Source organism: Crinia signifera, chromosome 5, assembly GCF_055691185.1.
Source record: "Crinia signifera chromosome 5, ASM5569118v1, whole genome shotgun sequence".
In the NCBI taxonomy this organism is placed as follows: domain Eukaryota; kingdom Metazoa; phylum Chordata; class Amphibia; order Anura; family Myobatrachidae; genus Crinia; species Crinia signifera.
Genome location: NC_139221.1, coordinates 324,117,963 through 324,134,862, shown reverse-complemented (window position 1 = coordinate 324,134,862; position 16,900 = coordinate 324,117,963). Strand labels below are relative to the sequence as shown.

The 16,900-nt window shown below is 47.4% G+C and overlaps 1 protein-coding gene across 2 annotated transcripts in view; it reads right to left on the bottom strand.

The window, feature by feature from the left end:
• The window catches only part of RHPN1 (rhophilin Rho GTPase binding protein 1), a 54,192-nt gene that overhangs the window by 23,072 nt on the left and 14,220 nt on the right, over nucleotides 1-16,900 (bottom strand). For both annotated transcript variants that reach the window (XM_083144925.1, XM_083144924.1), the window contains exons 3-5: nucleotides 15,003-15,118; nucleotides 1,298-1,426; nucleotides 995-1,070 (exon numbers count right to left, since the gene is read on the bottom strand). In XM_083144925.1, coding sequence (XP_083001051.1) covers nucleotides 995-1,070; nucleotides 1,298-1,426; nucleotides 15,003-15,118 — 321 coding nt within the window. The remainder of the gene's footprint in view (nucleotides 1-994; nucleotides 1,071-1,297; nucleotides 1,427-15,002; nucleotides 15,119-16,900) is intronic.

Sequence of the window (16,900 nt, the reverse complement as noted above, 5' to 3'; positions counted from 1 at the left end):
GCAGCATACAGTACTACAGCAGGCAGACCAGACCACACAGACATTACACTAACAGCAGCAGCATACAGTACTACAGAAGAGAGACCAGACCACAAAGACACTACACCGACAGCAGCAGCAAACAGTACTACCACAGGAAGACCAGACCACACAGACACTACACTAACAGCAGCAGCATACTGTAGTTTCTGTGTGGTCTGGTCTCCCTGCTGCACTACTGTATGCTGCTGCTGTTACTGTAGTGTCTTTGTGGTCTGGTCTCCCTGCTGTAGTACTGTATGGTGCTGCTGTTACTGTAGTGTCTGTGTGGTCTGGTCTCCCTGCTGTAGTACTGTAACAGCAGCACCATACAGTACTACAGCAGGGTAGCTGGGAGAAGAGACCAGACCACACTATCAGCAGCAGCATACAATACTACAGCAGGGAGACCAGACCACACAGACACTACACTAACAGCAGCAGCATACAATACTACAGCAGGGAAACCAGACCACACAGACAAGATACTAACAGCAGCAGCATACAGTACTACAGCAGGGAGACCAGACCCCACAGACACTATACTAACAGCAGCAGCATACAGTACTACAGCAGGGAGACCAGACTACACAGACACTATACTAATAGCAGCAGCATACAGTACTACAGCAGGAAGACCAGACCACACTATACTAACAGCAGCAGCATACAGTACTACAGCAGAGTAGCAGGGAGAAGAGAAGAGACCAGACCACACTATCAGCAGCAGCATATAGTACGACAGCAGGGAGACCAGACCACACAGACACTATACTATCAGCAGCAGCATACAGTACTACAGCAGGGAGAAGAGACCGGACCACACAGACACTGCACTAAGAGCAGGACCCTGCGCATTCAGACACCCCTCTAAAGACACAAGAAGCAGTGCAATTACTGCACGACTGCCGGGAGCACAATTCTGGACATATCAGATTTAAGAAACTTTAGGTAACATGAGGTCACTAGAACTTACTTTCAGAGGTTCAGCCAGGTCCAGATCTTTAGTCTCTTTCAAGCCAAGCGGGATCATGGGAACGCTGATGATGTCACTGAAAGCAGAAAGTAATTTCACGGGGGAAAGACACGTGTCCAGCATGGGTGCCGGGCTCACCACTCACCCCCAGTCCTTCCGGGCGTCACAGAAGGTAATATGTACAGTATAATGTTCTCCAGCACTGACTTATCGCTAAGAACCAGTGATGACTCTTAATGACCAGCTCCATCCTTCAACCCACTGTGTGGAACCAAGTATGGAATAAATTCAGACCCCAGTTACCTCTCGTTCTGGTAGACCTCCACCGAGCTGTTCAGTTCCTCCAGTTCCTCTTTCAGTAGCTGCAGGTTGGAGTTGACGTAGCTGAGTTCTAGAGCCACGGTCTCCTTGACTTTGTGGTTGGTAGTGGCCCTGTAAGGACAAAGTCAGAGGGGCTGGTTAGAACAGCAGGTGAAATACATATGTAATAAAGAGGCAGTAATCTTATATAACAGTGCTCGGAGCAGGACAGTGTTATGCGCTGGACTCATACTCATCTCAGTGCTGGAGAGAAGCTTCTGCACTGTGAGAAGATGAATCACACTCTGACAGGAGAGATATTGGAATAGAGGGAAGTGATTGGGAAATTAAGTCATGTGCTGAGCTGTGAGAGCAACATTCTGACTTACACCATAGAAACAAGGGAAAGTATGAGAACAATCGCTGTTCACCTGGTGTATAGAGGGCAATGCGGAGGAATTCATATGTCTGTACTATTGTAGCACATCCCCTGCACACCATCATGCAATAGCCCCTCCCCTCTATACACAACCATATAATAGCTCCTCCCCCTCTATACACAGCCATATAATAGCCCCTCCCATTCTATACACCACCATACAATAGCTCCTCCCCCTCTATACACCACCATACAATAGCCCCTCCCCCTCTATACACCACCATACAATAGCCCCTCCCCATCTATACACCACCATACAATAGCCCCTCCCCATCTATACATCACCATGTAATAGCCCCTCCCCCTCTATACACCACCATACAATAGCTCCTCCCCTCTATACACAACCATACAATAGCTCCTCCCCTCTATACACCACCATGCAACCCCCCCCACACACACTACACAACTATGCAATAGCCCCTCCCATTCTATACATCACCATACAATAGTTCCTCCCCATCTATACATCACCATGTAATAGCCCCTGCCCCTCTATACACCACCATGTAATAGCCCCTCCCCATCTATACATCACCATATAATAGCTTCTCCCCTCTATACACATGCAATAACCCCTCCCCCTCTATACACTACCATGCAATGCCCCCCGCCAACAACAACACAACTATGCAATAGCACCAACCCCTCTATGCACCACCCTGAAATAGCTCCTCCCCCTTTATGCACCACCATGCAATAGCTCAGTGGTAGCCAACCCTAGCCCTCGAGAGCTACCAACAGTTCACATTTTCCAGACAACCTAGCTGCTGCACAGCTGCACTCATTAATCACCGACACATTTTCAAAGATCCACAGATGGAGCTAATTAGCTCACTTGTGATTCTGTGAGGAGACCTGCAAAACATGCACTGTTGGTAGCTCTCGAGGACTAGGGTTGGCTACCCCAGTAATAGCTCCTTCCCCTGAATACACCGTTATACAATAGCTCCTCCCCTCTATACACTGCCATACAATAGCTCCTCCCTCTCTATACACAACCATGATATAGTTCCTCCCCTCTATATACCACCATGCAATAGCTCCTCCCCCTCTATACACCACCATGCAATAGCTCCTCCCCCTCTATACACCACCATGCAACAGCTCCTCCCCCTCTATACACCACCAGGACTCCCGCTACAACAACCCACATATTTAGGATCACAAAGCCGGCCGTCCACATCCCCATGGATGTTGGGATCCTTGGGCCGGTAAAGTGGCCGATAGTCAGGATTATGGTGCCAGCATTTTGTCCGCCGGCATCTTAACTGCATCCCATGTGCATGTATGACATAGGACAGTGCATCATACAATGTGCTAACACCCTCTCCTCACAGTTGTACAGTACTGCATATACACACACACACATAGTTACATAGTTACATAGTAGGTAAGGCTGAAAAAAGACTTGCATCCATCTAGTTCAACCTGGTATAGATATCCATTGCTGATTTGGTAGGTTCTGGTATTTTACAGACAAATTATATTTCTTATTTGTACCCATGGATGTTTTTCTCCAGTAAATGTTTGTCCAACTTTGCCTTGAACGCATTTAATGAGACAGCCGTTACCACCTCTCTGGGAAGAGAGTTCCAGAGTTTGACTGTTCTGACCGTAAAGAAATTCTTTCTACTAGCTGAATGAAATCTTTTTTCTTCTAATCTATACTCATGCCCTCGCGTCCTAGATTCCTTTCTAGTAGAAAAGAGGGTGCGTGACAGTTCCTTATATTGGCCCTTGATATACTTGTACATGTTGAGCATGTCCCCCCTTAAACGTCTCTTTTCTAATGTAAATAGTCCCAAATTGCTTAATCTCTCCCCGTAGCTTAAATTCTCCATTCCCCTAATAAGCTTTGTTGCTCGCCTTTGGACTTTTTCTAATTCTATGATGTCCTTTTTATAGTGTGGGGCCCAGAACTGTACTCCGTACTCTAGGTGAGGTCTCACCAATGCTTTATATAGTGGCATAATTACCCTTGAGTCCCTAGTTTCCATTCCCCTCTTAATACATGCCAGAATTTTGTTGGCCTTTTTTGTAGCTACATTACAATGGGCACTACATCCTAGTTTGCTGTCTATTTGGACTCCTAGATCCTTTTCAAGTATGGAATTACCCAGTTCCTCTCCGCTAAGGTTGTAACTTGCACACTGGTTGTGTCTCCCAAGGTGCATAACCTTACATTTATCTACATTGAACCTCATCTTCCATTTTTTTTTTTTTGCAAGATCATTTTGAAGCATGGTGACATCTTCTGATGATTTGATGACTTTGCTAAGTTTTGTATCGTCCGCAAAGATGGATACATTGCTGAGTAACCCTATCCCAATATCGTTAATAAAAATGTTAAACAAAATGGGCCCCAAAACCGAACCCTGGGGCACTCCACTTAGTACCGGTATCATATCTGATACGGCACCATTCACAACCACTCTTTGTTCTCTATTACATAGCCAATTCCCTACCCATCTGCAGATATTTTCACCCAATCCTAGGTTCTCCATTTTATTAATCAATCTCTTGTGTGGGACAGTATCAAATGCTTTAGCGAAATCTAGGAAAATCACATCTACAGCATTTCCATTATCGAGGTTTTTACTAACCTCTTCATAGAACCCTAGTAGATTAGTTTGGCATGAACGATTTTTCACGAACCCATGTTGGTTAGCATTGAGTAGACTGTGATGATCTAAATATTTCTGGATACCATCCCTTAAAAATCCTTCAAATAGTTTACCCACAATTGATGTTAAACTAACGGGTCTGTAATTAGCGGGATCTTCCTTTTTTGAATATTGGCACTACCTCTGCTATTCTCCAATCTTTTGGTACTATACCTGACGATAGTGACTTGCTAAAGATATAATGTAGGGGGGTAGCTAGTTCATCCCTTAATTCCATTAATACCCTCGGATGAATCCCATCTGGCCCTGGTGATTTATTTGTTTTGAGTTTGCTTAGCCTCAGTATTATTTCCTTCGGCGTGAAATCCACAATGAGATCTGGCTTATTTGTCCCGTTTGTGGTAAATGTTCGTTCCACAGTCTGCTCTCCCTTAGTAAATACTGATGAGAAGAACTCATTTAACAGTTTTGCTTTTCCCTTGTCCTCAGTAACACTTTTTCCACTAGTATCAGTTAGTGGGCCTATGTTTTCCTTAATTAAACGTTTACTATTTATGTGTTTATAAAACTTCTTTGGGTTGGTTTTGCTTTCAGTGGCTATGCACTCTTCATATAATATTTTAGCTGCTTTGATTACCCCTTTACAAGTTTTGTTTGATTCTTTGTATTTTGCGAACGCCTCCTCATTCAAGTTATTTTTATAGAATTTAAAGGCTCTGGTTTTATTGTTGATAGCTGACCTTACTGCTTTGTCCAACCATGGTGGCTTTTTATTGTTGAATTTACCTTTAGTTACTTTAGGAATGTATTCAATAGTTAGTGAATCAAGCACCTTTTTTAGAGTATCCCACATTTCCTCTGCATTTTTTCCCTCCATAACCGTTTTCCACCCAATTCCTGTTAGGGCTTCCCTGAATAATTCAAAGTTCGCTTTTCTGAAGTTTAGTATTTTTGCAGATCCTTTTTGATGTAATTTACTGAAGTTGATTTCCAGTGAAACCATATTGTGATCACTGTTCCCTAATTGTTCAATTACTTTTGTGTTTGAAACGAAGTCTGTGTTATTTGTTAAAACTAAGTCCAAGAGTGCCTCATCACGAGTTGGAGTTTCCACCGTTTGTGTAATAAACTTGATGCTTGTTTGATTTGGTTTAAAAGAAGAGACTCTTCCCTTTCGTTTATATTTGGTGGTCTATAGCATACCCCTATTATAAATTTGTTTTTTGTTTTTTTATTATTGTCGCTCCTCATCGTTGTACAGTACTGTATATACACACACACTCTTTGCCATTACACAGTACTGTATATACATACACACACCCTCCTCACTGTTGTACAGTACTGTATACACACACACACTCTTCACCGTTTAACAGTACTGTATATACACACACACTCCCCACCGTTGTACAGTACTGTATACACACACTCCTCGCCGTTGTACAGTACTGTATACACACACTCCTCGCCGTTGTACAGTACTCTATACATACACTCCTCGCCGTTGTACAGTACTCTATACATACACTCCTCACCGTTGTACAGTACTGTATACACACCAGCTCCTCACCATTGTACAGTACTGTATACACACCAGCTCCTCACTGTTGTACAGTACTGTATACACACACCAGCTCTTCGCCGTTGTACAGTACTGTATACACACACCAGCTCTTCGCCATTGTACAGTACTGTATACACACACCAGCTCTTCGCCTTTGTACAGTACTGTATACACACACACACCAGCTCTTCGCCGTTGTACAGTACTGTATACACACACACACACACCTTCTCAACATTGTACAGTACTGTATACACACACCAGCTCTTCGCCGTTGTACAGTACTGTATACACACACCTGCTTCTCACCATTGTACAGTACTGTATACACACACCAGCTCCTCACAGTTGTACAGTACTGTATACACACACCAGCTCCTCACAGTTGTACAGTATATACACAGGGTTTTCTGGGATAAACAGAAAATGACAAATGAAGTACAAAAAAATATAAAACATTGCGGTATAAAATCAGCCGAAACAGAGAAAAAGATAACACAGTTTTGTTCCAAAACAGGAAAACCATTCTGACCTATCAGCTGGGAACAGCATCCTGTACGCCAGCACAGACAGGAGGACTATGGGTAAGGGAGCGCAGACTGCTGACCGAGGAGATTTACCTGTATCCAGAATCAGTGACTACTCTCAGCACCGCAGGAGAACACCTATTTATATTATTATGCTGTGGAAGTTACAGTGATCACTATGTGCAGAAAATTAACTTGTTCGTTGCATTATAAAATGATGACAGATTTTCTACACACAAAAGGGGCTTATGTAGAGCTGGCGCTTTATTAGAAAGGTAGAAATCTCCACCATTACGGCTCTCTACAATGAGGGCCTTATTCTGGATCACTCGCTCCCCTGCGCATTTGTGATGTTTTGCTAATGCACATGCGCATTTCTGTGCATGTGCTGGGTGCGAGTGGGCACGGCGCTGTCCCATTCGCACCCACCAGTGCGGAAAGGGGGCGTGGGGCGGCGCCCATGGGAACGCCCAGCTTTTAATGGACATTGCCATGGAAATTAGGCAGTGACACAGCTGCCGGGGGCGGCCAGCTCACATCACCGGATGTCAGCTGCCATCCCTGTTCCCATACAGGGAGTACACAAAGCCAAGACACCAGAGAGAGTCTTAGTTTTGCGTGTACGTTCTAAATCATTCGATGGTCGGCATTTGGACCCGCAGGCGGCAGCCACTTTATGCCCATGGAGGCATCTTTGGTGGAGAGGGATCTGGTTAGGAATTGCACTGCTGTAATAACCCATAGCAGCCTTAGGGGGGTATTCAATGTGGGGGTCACGGCAGTCGAGCTTGCTCGACCGCCGTGACCCTGTCCCGTTCTCTGTCAGCTCGACCGAGAACATGCAGGTGGGATTCAATGTCCCGCCTGCCGGGGAGCCAGAAGGGGGCGTGGCTGCGAGTTGCGGCCGGGATGAGGCGAGCTGTAGCTGGCAGCTCGTCACTTCCCAGACGTTCTCAGCAGAACGAGTCTGACAGCTAGTGAAGTCGGGCTCGTTCTGCCGAGATACCCTGCTCAATGCTGTCGGGGGAACCCTACATAATTCCCCCTAATTTCTGGAACTAGCATAGGCACAAAGGGCCTTATTCTAGTTCACTCTTTCTTTGCAGGTGGGACAGATGTAACATGTGCAGAGAGATCAGGGCCGGTGCTAGGGTGTCCGGCGCCCTCCTGCAAACCATACATTTTGCGCCCTTTCACATTGCCATTGCAACAATCTGCAGCCCGATTGTGGGAGCGTATGCAACATGCGATCCTATAGAGGATCTCGGGTGCATGTACATGTATGCATACACCATCTCAGTGCTGTGTCCGCAAAATGTTGCAGGCACTAAAGGTGCCCATACACGCTGCGAGAATCGCATATGTTATGGGCTAGATCGCATCGCACGGCATACATGCAATGTGTGTGCGATGTGATCCGAAAGCAGTACAAAAAGTATGTGCAGCACGTACTTTTTATACGGTGCGATCGATGCCCACAGGAGCGCGCATCGCACGCTGCTATTGCAGCGTGTATGACCACCTTTACTCACATAACCCAGCCCATTATTTAAAAAGTGTCTAAATTAATATAAAAAATCTACAATTATAAAAAAATTGGTTATAAATATGTATAATAAGACTCCCTGTTCTTTTGCTGTTAACTCTTGTGCAGTCCCTCCTCTTCTATCTGCGTAGGCAGGGCGCTGAGGATGCCATTACACCCCTCTCGTGACTGAGGGGGAAAGGAGGGGAGAGAAGGAGGAGATGGAAGAAGAGGGGAGGAGATAGAGGGGGCAGAGTGTTGAGGACTGGCAGTGGCACAGCACACTGAGAAGAGGGAAGGAAGGGGAGGCGGAGCTGCTGCCTGTTCATCATTTGATTGACAGCTGACAGGGAGCAATGGGTAGGAAGCAGATCCAGGCATGACAAGTCATCCAGGCATTCACAAACAGCGCTACATGCCTCAGCGCAAGTGTCCGTGAGGAAGAGGGGGCAGGTCGCAGGAGGAGGACAGTGTGTGCGTGGTGCAGGGAGCTGGTCAGCTTCGCCATACTGCCGCCCGCTGTCAGACAGGCGCTGCGGGCAGTGTGCAGGAGGCAGTGACAGTGAGGGCTGAGGCAGCTTTAGCAGAGCAGGGAGGCAGACAGCGCCTTTTCTGCATGGCGCCTCCCTGCTTTGCAGGAGCTGCTGAGTGGGTAGCGCCGGCCCTGAGAGAGATTTAGATTTGGGTGAGTTATTTTGTTTCTGTGCAGGGTAAATACTGGCTGCTTTATTTTTACACTGCAATATAGATCTCACTTTAAAGCAAAACCCCAACCAAATCTAATTCTCTCTGCACAAGTAACATCTGCCCCACCTGCAGTGCAAATGGTTTTGTCCATCTAAAAAGGATTTTGTCAGAAAGAGTGAACTAGAATAAGGCCCAAAGACCCCGGTACTAATTATACTTACGAGAGGGGACCCCACGCTGTTTCTCTACTTTTGAACACTTTCTGTACATTACAATACAGATGCATCACACAGATGCGTTTGCAAATTTGAATAGAAAAAGGTTTTGTATTTGGGATTTATACATTAAGCCGACTTTGCTCATACGAACATAAATTTGCTGATGTGTCCTGGTGCCTATGTAAAGTCTTGCTGATGGTCTAGCGATTCCTACTTTCTACCTCGCTTTTCATTCGCAAACCAGCAAAAAAAAAAAAAAAAAAAAATCGGATGAATTTGTGCTCTGTAAGTTTGTCGATGTGCGATTCCCACCCGAGAATGGTCGTTCCCATTAAATCTTAGTCAATTTCCTTCAAAATGACTTGTGCTGTACGGAATCTGGCCCTAGAACATTACTTCTGTTTGTAGAATGATCTGAGCTCATATATAATAATGTGTATCCACGAATCAAGGCCCAGAACTACATGTATAATCACATGTATACCCCGCTCTCCAGGACTGAGCATCTGGAATGGAGGGGATATAGGAGAACCTTTTACTAGACACATTTGGCGATAACATGGCGTATTTATGGCGGGTGGCGCAGACTGTATAATGCCTGCGGGATATCTCCGTGGGCCAGTTGTACATACACCAGCCAGAGATTAGGCCAGGTCTGCTTATCACACCGGAGACTCCTGATACTGCTCACACGCTCCTTCTTTGTGTGAGTGATACATTGACAGAACACAAAGCCTCCCCCGTCCTCGGACACAGCTCCTCCGGCCACACAATAGCCCCTGGGCACAGCGGAGTCACGTCCCGGAGCCTTTGTGTGCGCGTTATCTGTGTGCAGAGCCGGCGCTGACAGACATTGTGCTCTCTGAATGTTTTATGGGCAGATATGAAATAACAGCCATCGTCAGAGACCTGTCCGCAGGTAACCGAAAACTCCCTCCCCAAAGTCCTGCCATCCGGACGGGATTAGGAGGGGAACAAAGCGGAGGCGACCTGGGTGTATTTATAGTAAATCTGTAGACTGTGTCCCCCCAATGCAAAATGTGTGTTACCTGGATCAGGCGTGGTGCTGTATAATCAGTGTCTGGAGGCCTGGAGTATCTACAGGAGAGGTACGCCGAAGTACAGGCTCGGATCTGTGCAGGGACTCATTAAAAGTCTGTCAAAATGACTGCTTCTGCCATGTACTTTCACTTTGAGCTGTGACAGTTTAACCCACAAACTCTCCACCCCGCTCCCAGTCCCTGTCTGCTCCTACCTCCAATCTGTGTCTTGACAGCTCCCCCTCTCCATATCCAACAAGTTTGAAACAGATGAGTGTCCCTGCAAAATTTGCTTTCACTTTCTGTAAGGACATCGTTTAGCACACTAGGGGGTATTCAATCCCAGGCAAAAAAAAAAAAGTAGAGATTTCCCTATTCAGCATTCAATCACCTGAGTACATTTTCAATCAGCATTGGCAAAATCAGCCGCTAATTCGCCAAAACCATGTGAATTTGCCGTAATTTCACGATACATGTGGTTTTCGACAATGCTGGATTTTTCTCACAGATGGAGAATCAGCACTGGGAATTGAATAGGCGAATCAAATTCACCCCAAAAAATTTCTGAAAACTACTGTTTTTTCGCCTGGCGAAAATGACATCTGGGATGGAATACAGGCCAAAGGAGTCTTTTGGTCTATCAAGTGGCCTCTCATGGTCATTGGAGGTACTTCACCTTATAGAGGTGAGGAGTAGTTAAGGTGCCCACACACTAGAACGATTTTGGTACTCTTTACCTAGAAGGGCGCCAGCGATTGAAATCGCGGGCGTCGGGGGTAAAAATCGCGGTCATCGCGGGTAAATCGTGATGCCCGCGATGACCGCGATTTTTCCATAGGGAACAATGTTAAAAAGGCTGATTGACCGCGATTTTACTGTTAAATGCCTCAATGGACCCGATTTGGCCATAGGAATCAATGTTAAATGGGCCACAGAGCCCAAATAGGCACAATTAACCCTTCAATGTCCCCCCCAATTTTTAACGCCACCCCACGATCCACGCCAACCCGAAGCGTGGCGAGCGCAGCGAGCCCGCGAGGGGCGGCGGTACGCGTCCTCCGACCTGTTCATGCCCTACTATCCACTAGGGCGTGGAGTGAGAATAGAATAGTGTGGCGAGCGCAGAGAGCCACCGAGCCCGAAGCGTGGCGAGCACAGCGAGCCCCGCGGATACCTTCACAGGTAGACGCGTCCCCTCGCGGGCTTCACAGGTGTCGGCGTCGCCACGGACACCTGTGAAGCCCGCGAGGGGACGCGTATAACTGTGAAGGTATCCGCGTCCCCTCGCGGGGCTCGCTGCGCTCGCCACGCTTCGGGCTCGGTGGCTCGCTGCGCTCGCCACACTATTCTATTCTCACTCCACGCCCTAGTGGATAGTAGGGCATGAAAAGGTCGGAGGACGCGTACCGCCGCCCCTCGCGGGCTCGCTGCGCTCGCCACGCTTCGGGTTGGCGTGGATCGTGGGGTGGCGTTAAAAATTTGGGGGGACATTTAAGGGTTAATGGGCTCTGTGGCCCATTTAACATTGATTTCTATGGCCAAATCGGGTCCATTGAGCCATTTAACAGTAAAATCGGGTCCATCGCGCCTTTTAACATTGATTCCTATGGTAAATCGGGAGCATCGCGTCGCGGGCATCGCGGGTACATTTATGGCCGGCCGCGACGCGACCGACACGATTTCCATGTTTAACATGGGTTTCAATGGGAAATCGCGGGCATCGCGTCGGTCGCGACGCGGCCAGACATAAATGTACCCGCAATGACCGCGACGGGCGCCCTACTAAGTAAAGAGTACCACGATTTTTTTGCCGATCATCCGATAATCGGTCCCGGCATCGGACCCGACTGCATGTCTGGGAGAGGAGATTTGGTCCGATTTAACGGGTCGATTGGTCCCAATTGGCCGAAATTGCCTCAGTGTATGGGCACCTTAAGACCGCAGATCTTTCTAGTGTGTGGGCACCTTTAGTCTTAAGGTGCCCATACACTGCTGCAATGTCTCGCAGCAGTGTACGGACACCCGACAGCCTGCGAGCAGCCGGGACTTTCCCGGCGGCAGGGACACATGCGATCTGTTTTGATGGATCGCATGCGTCCCTGCTTCTCGCCGCCAGGAGGAACGGGGGTCAGACGGCCAGACGGTCCGACCACCTGGTCGGGTCCAATGCGCATGAGACCGCACATCAGACCCGACGGCATGTCAGGGAGGGACAATTTGGTTAGATTTAACGGGCCGATTGGTCGCAATCGGCCAAAATCAGACCAAATGGCCTCAGTGTATGGGCACCGTTACATATATACTAGCTGGGGTGCCAGGCGCTGGTCTGGGTTTGGTTGTACAATTAGAATTACTTGAACTTCATCCTTCTCTTGGTTTAAGCCTGACAGCTCTTCCCACAGACCCAGGAGGTGTCATCTAACGTTCTCATACGAATCTATCCAGCGCAAGACCCTGCACATGCCCCCTATGCCCAGGGTGTGCCCAGCATACACCTCTAGGATCTGACCACATTTTTTTCTTAAACCCCGTGTCCTCTACCCCCCTCTCTGTGTTATGCAATTCTGCCATATCTTGCTTCCCTGACCCACCCCTGACCCTTTTTGGGTCTTGTTTTGTAACCAGGGAAGAAATTAATTGATTCAGATACAAAACTGATCAGTAACTAGGAGTAATCAGTAGATATATAGGTCAGACAACAGGTCACAGTGGTCTCAGGCTGGATATCGGGTGGTCTTTAAGCTTTGAAGTCATTGTTCCCTGGCTGTTTGTGCTTAGATCGCTACTGTCACTTAATGATTCATTGATGGGGTATTTCTGAGTCCCTGTCACTCCCCGTGTCCAGCAATAGAATATACGTACGCCCCTTCTATAACCTCTCTGCCAAACAACTGTCTGCTCATTATGCAGAGACAGAATCTAGGGCCTGATTCAGAGCTGATCACTAACATGCAAATTTGCAATCCTTTCGCTTACCGAACGAACGCGGATTTTAGGGTGCGCACCAGGCTCTAGGTCCAGTCCTAGTTCCCAAAATGCAGGGAATAAAAGGAGTAGGGGCCCCCTGTATTTCAGAAACCAGCACCAGGCCCAAACAGCCAGCGGTGTTATGCCACAGCCGTCCCTCGGCCAAAACATGAGCACCCTTGTCAGCCCGGGCTTGTTCCCTGGGGGAGTGGGGACCCCCCCAATAATGGGGTCCCCCCCCTCCAGGGGAACCATGGCCCGAGCTTGTTCCCCACACCCGTGGACTGTGGGTGGCCGACTGATTGCATAAAAGTATAAAAATCATTGGGGGACAGGGCGCATTGGTGGACAGGGCGCATTGGTGGACAGGGCCCATTGTGGCCAGAGTCAGCAGCAGCCTCACAAAGTGCTTCTTCCATCTCAGGCTACCACTGTGTCAGAGGGGAGGGAGGAAGGGAGGAGCGGTGCTCCCTAACCCTAATACGCAGCAGCGGTGCGGAGATGACCCGGCAGGTGGAGTCCGATTTCTCCGGTGGAAGTTGCGACCAAGGAGGGGCAATGCGAACGGGAACGCGCACTGCATCGCCCCTCTTGTCATATACATGCAATTGCATGAACATCGCTCTAGTGTACGGGGGCCTTTACTTACACAGACTGGGGAAAACATGTGATGGCGAGTGAGTGGTGTATGGACATGAGACAGGAAAGCGCATTACAAATTTTCCCAATTCTCTGGCAGAAATGCGAGGGGTGTTGTGTCTCTGTCTGGACAGCGACTGTCTACTCGCAGTCATCCGCCAATCTGCAGCTGAGCGCTCAGGTCTGAATCATTAGATCAGGGAGTATTGTTACCGCTGAGAAACGCTCTCAGTAATGAGTGATAAACAGATTCATCTCCAGAGAGCCCCGGAGCCCCCGCCCCCGGGGCCCCATCCGGCACTCGCCCCAGCTACTCCACATATTCCAGGTCTATAAATCACCAGATCCAAACCGCGTCATCCTGGTGAAACAATTGGGAAAGTGCACAGCCAGCATGGGGGGGGGGGGGGGGGGGGGGGGGGGGGGAGCAGCCTCCATAGGAGATAATTACTGCAAACAACTTGGGTTCTAGGACTGTTTTCTTTGTAATGGCAAAGACAAAAACTCCCATATCTACTAATTACACCCCCCCCCCCTCCCCCACGTAGCTGCCTCCTCCTGAGCCGCTGCCCTGAGACTAAATCCTGGTATGAACAGAGAGAAACGGATTTATTTCTTCCACTGGTTGCTGTATATATGGGGGGATGGGGGGGGGTTGGAAGAAAAAGGTAGACACGGGAATGGTCAACACACGAAAAGGTCGACCTGAGTTTTCACATTTTCTGGTGTCCATTTTTACACTAGAGCACGTGGACCCTTAATTAGTGAACCGCTTCGCTCGTCACGCCTCGGGCCAAGACTCTCACTCTGCTGAGCATGCTTTACCGAACACATTAAAAAAAAAAAAATAATTACAAAATGCATGTCGAAATTTAATAGGGTGTATGATTTTTGGGGCAAAAAAAGCCGAAATCGCACAAATGCCAATAATTGCAAATGTAGTAGTGTGAAATTTGCAATTAAAATTGCAGGTTTTGCCTTGACCAAAAAAAAAAAAAAAGAAATCTCACATTCAAAAATCGTATTTCATATAGAAAAAAATTGTGAAAAAACTCATGTCGACCTTTTGGGTAGACCTATTGACCGTATACCTACTACAGACAGACGATTTTATAGGGCTTTAATTCAAGCAGGATGACGCACAACAGAAAAAAGTACAAAACCAGATCCGGCTCCCGGCTCACTGAACACCCCAGTAAGTGTCATTTCAATAATACATTGCTGTAATAAATACAAATGAAAGGGGGGGGGGGGGGGGAGGAAATTGCTGCCACGTATCAGAAGAGCAACATATTGGTCACAATGACAGCTAGGAGTAACATACGACATGGTGACAAGCAGGGGTGGGGGGTGGGGGGTGGGGTGCTTCACCCTCCTCATTGAGGTGGTCTCTACACTAAATCCCCCATTAGCAGCAGTGCCAGCTGCGGGGCCATGTGTCAGGCTATAGCGGTATTAATCTGCCCAGTACTGACCGGAAGAGGTTCTCCGCTCCCGCCCGCATCCTCATCTCCTTGTTGATCTGCTGATTGATGCGAGCTCGTCGGTGCTGCAACTTACTGCGCTGCGTCTGGGCGAGCGGATCACATCCCTGTAACAGAGAGAGAATAGACCTGTATTTATACTGTGCCTAGAACCAATCACATGTATATAACATCACATCCCTATAATACAGAGGGAGAACCAGTATATATACTGTACCTAGAGCCCATCACCTGTACAGGTAATCAGTGTAACCAGCTGGTATAACACAGGAATACAGGATCATATAACATCACATCCCTATAATACAGGGGGAGAACCAGTCTATATACTGTACCTAGAGCCCATCACCTGTACAGGTAATCAGTGTAACCAGCTGGTATAACACAGGGATACAGGAGCATATTACATCACATCCCTATAATACAGAGGGAGAACCAGCCTATATACTGTACCTAGAGCCCATCACCTGTACAGGTAATCAGTGTAACCAGCTGGTATAACACGGATACAGGAGCATATAACATCACAGCCCTATAATACAGAGGGGGAACCAGCATATACACTGTACCTAGAACCCATCACCTGTATATAACATCACATCCCTATAATACAGAGGGAGAACCAGTATATATACTGTACCTAGAGCCCATCACCTGTACAGGTAATCAGTGTAACCAGCTGGTATAACACAGGGATACAGGAGCATATAACATCACAGCCCTATAATACAGAGGGAGAACCAGCCTATATACTGTACCTAGAGCCCATCACCTGTACAGGTAATCAGTGTAATCAGCTGGTATAACACACGGATACAGGAGCGTATAACATCACATCCCTATAATACAGAGGGGGAACCAGCCTATATACTGTACCTAGAGCCCATCACCTGTACAGGTAATCAGTGTAACCAGCTGGTATAACACAGGGATACAGGAGCGTATAACATCACATCCCTATAATACAGAGGGGGAACCAGCCTATATACTGTACCTAGAGCCCATCACCTGTACAGGTAATCAGTGTAACCAGCTGGTATAACACAGGGATACAGGAGCGTATAACATCACATCCCTATAATACAGAGGGAGAACCAGCCTATATACTGTACCTAGAACCCATCACCTGTACAGGTAATCAGTGTAACCAGCTGGTATAACACAGGGATACAGGAGCATATAACATCACATCCCTATAATACAGAGGGAGAACCAGCCTATATACTGTACCCAGAGCCTATCACCTGTACAGGTAATCAGTGTAACCAGCTGGTATAACACAGGGGTACAGGAGCGTATAACATCACATCCCTATAATACAGAGGGAGAACCAGCCTATATACTGCACCTAGAGCCCATCACCTGTACAGGTAATCAGTGTAACCAGCTGGTATAACACAGGGATACAGGAGCGTATAACATCACATCCCTATAATACAGAGGGAGAACCAGCCTATATACAGTACCTAGAACCCATCACCTGTACAGGTAATCAGTGTAACCAGCTGGTATAACACAGGGATACAGGAGCATATAACATCACATCCCTATAATACAGAGGGAGAACCAGCCTATATACTGTACCTAGAGCCCATTGCCTGTACAGGTAATCAGTGTAACCAGCTGGTATAACACAGGGATACAGGAGCATATAACATCCCATCCCTATAATACAGAGGGAGAACCAGCCTATATACTGTACCTAGAGCCCATCGCCTGTACAGGTAATCAGTGTAACCAGCTGGTATAACACAGGGATACAGGAGCATATTACATCACATCCCTATAACACAGAGGGAGAACCAGCCTATATACTGTACCTAGAGCCCATCGCCTGTACAGGTAATCAGTGTAACTAGCTGATGTAACACAGGGGTACAGGAGCGTAT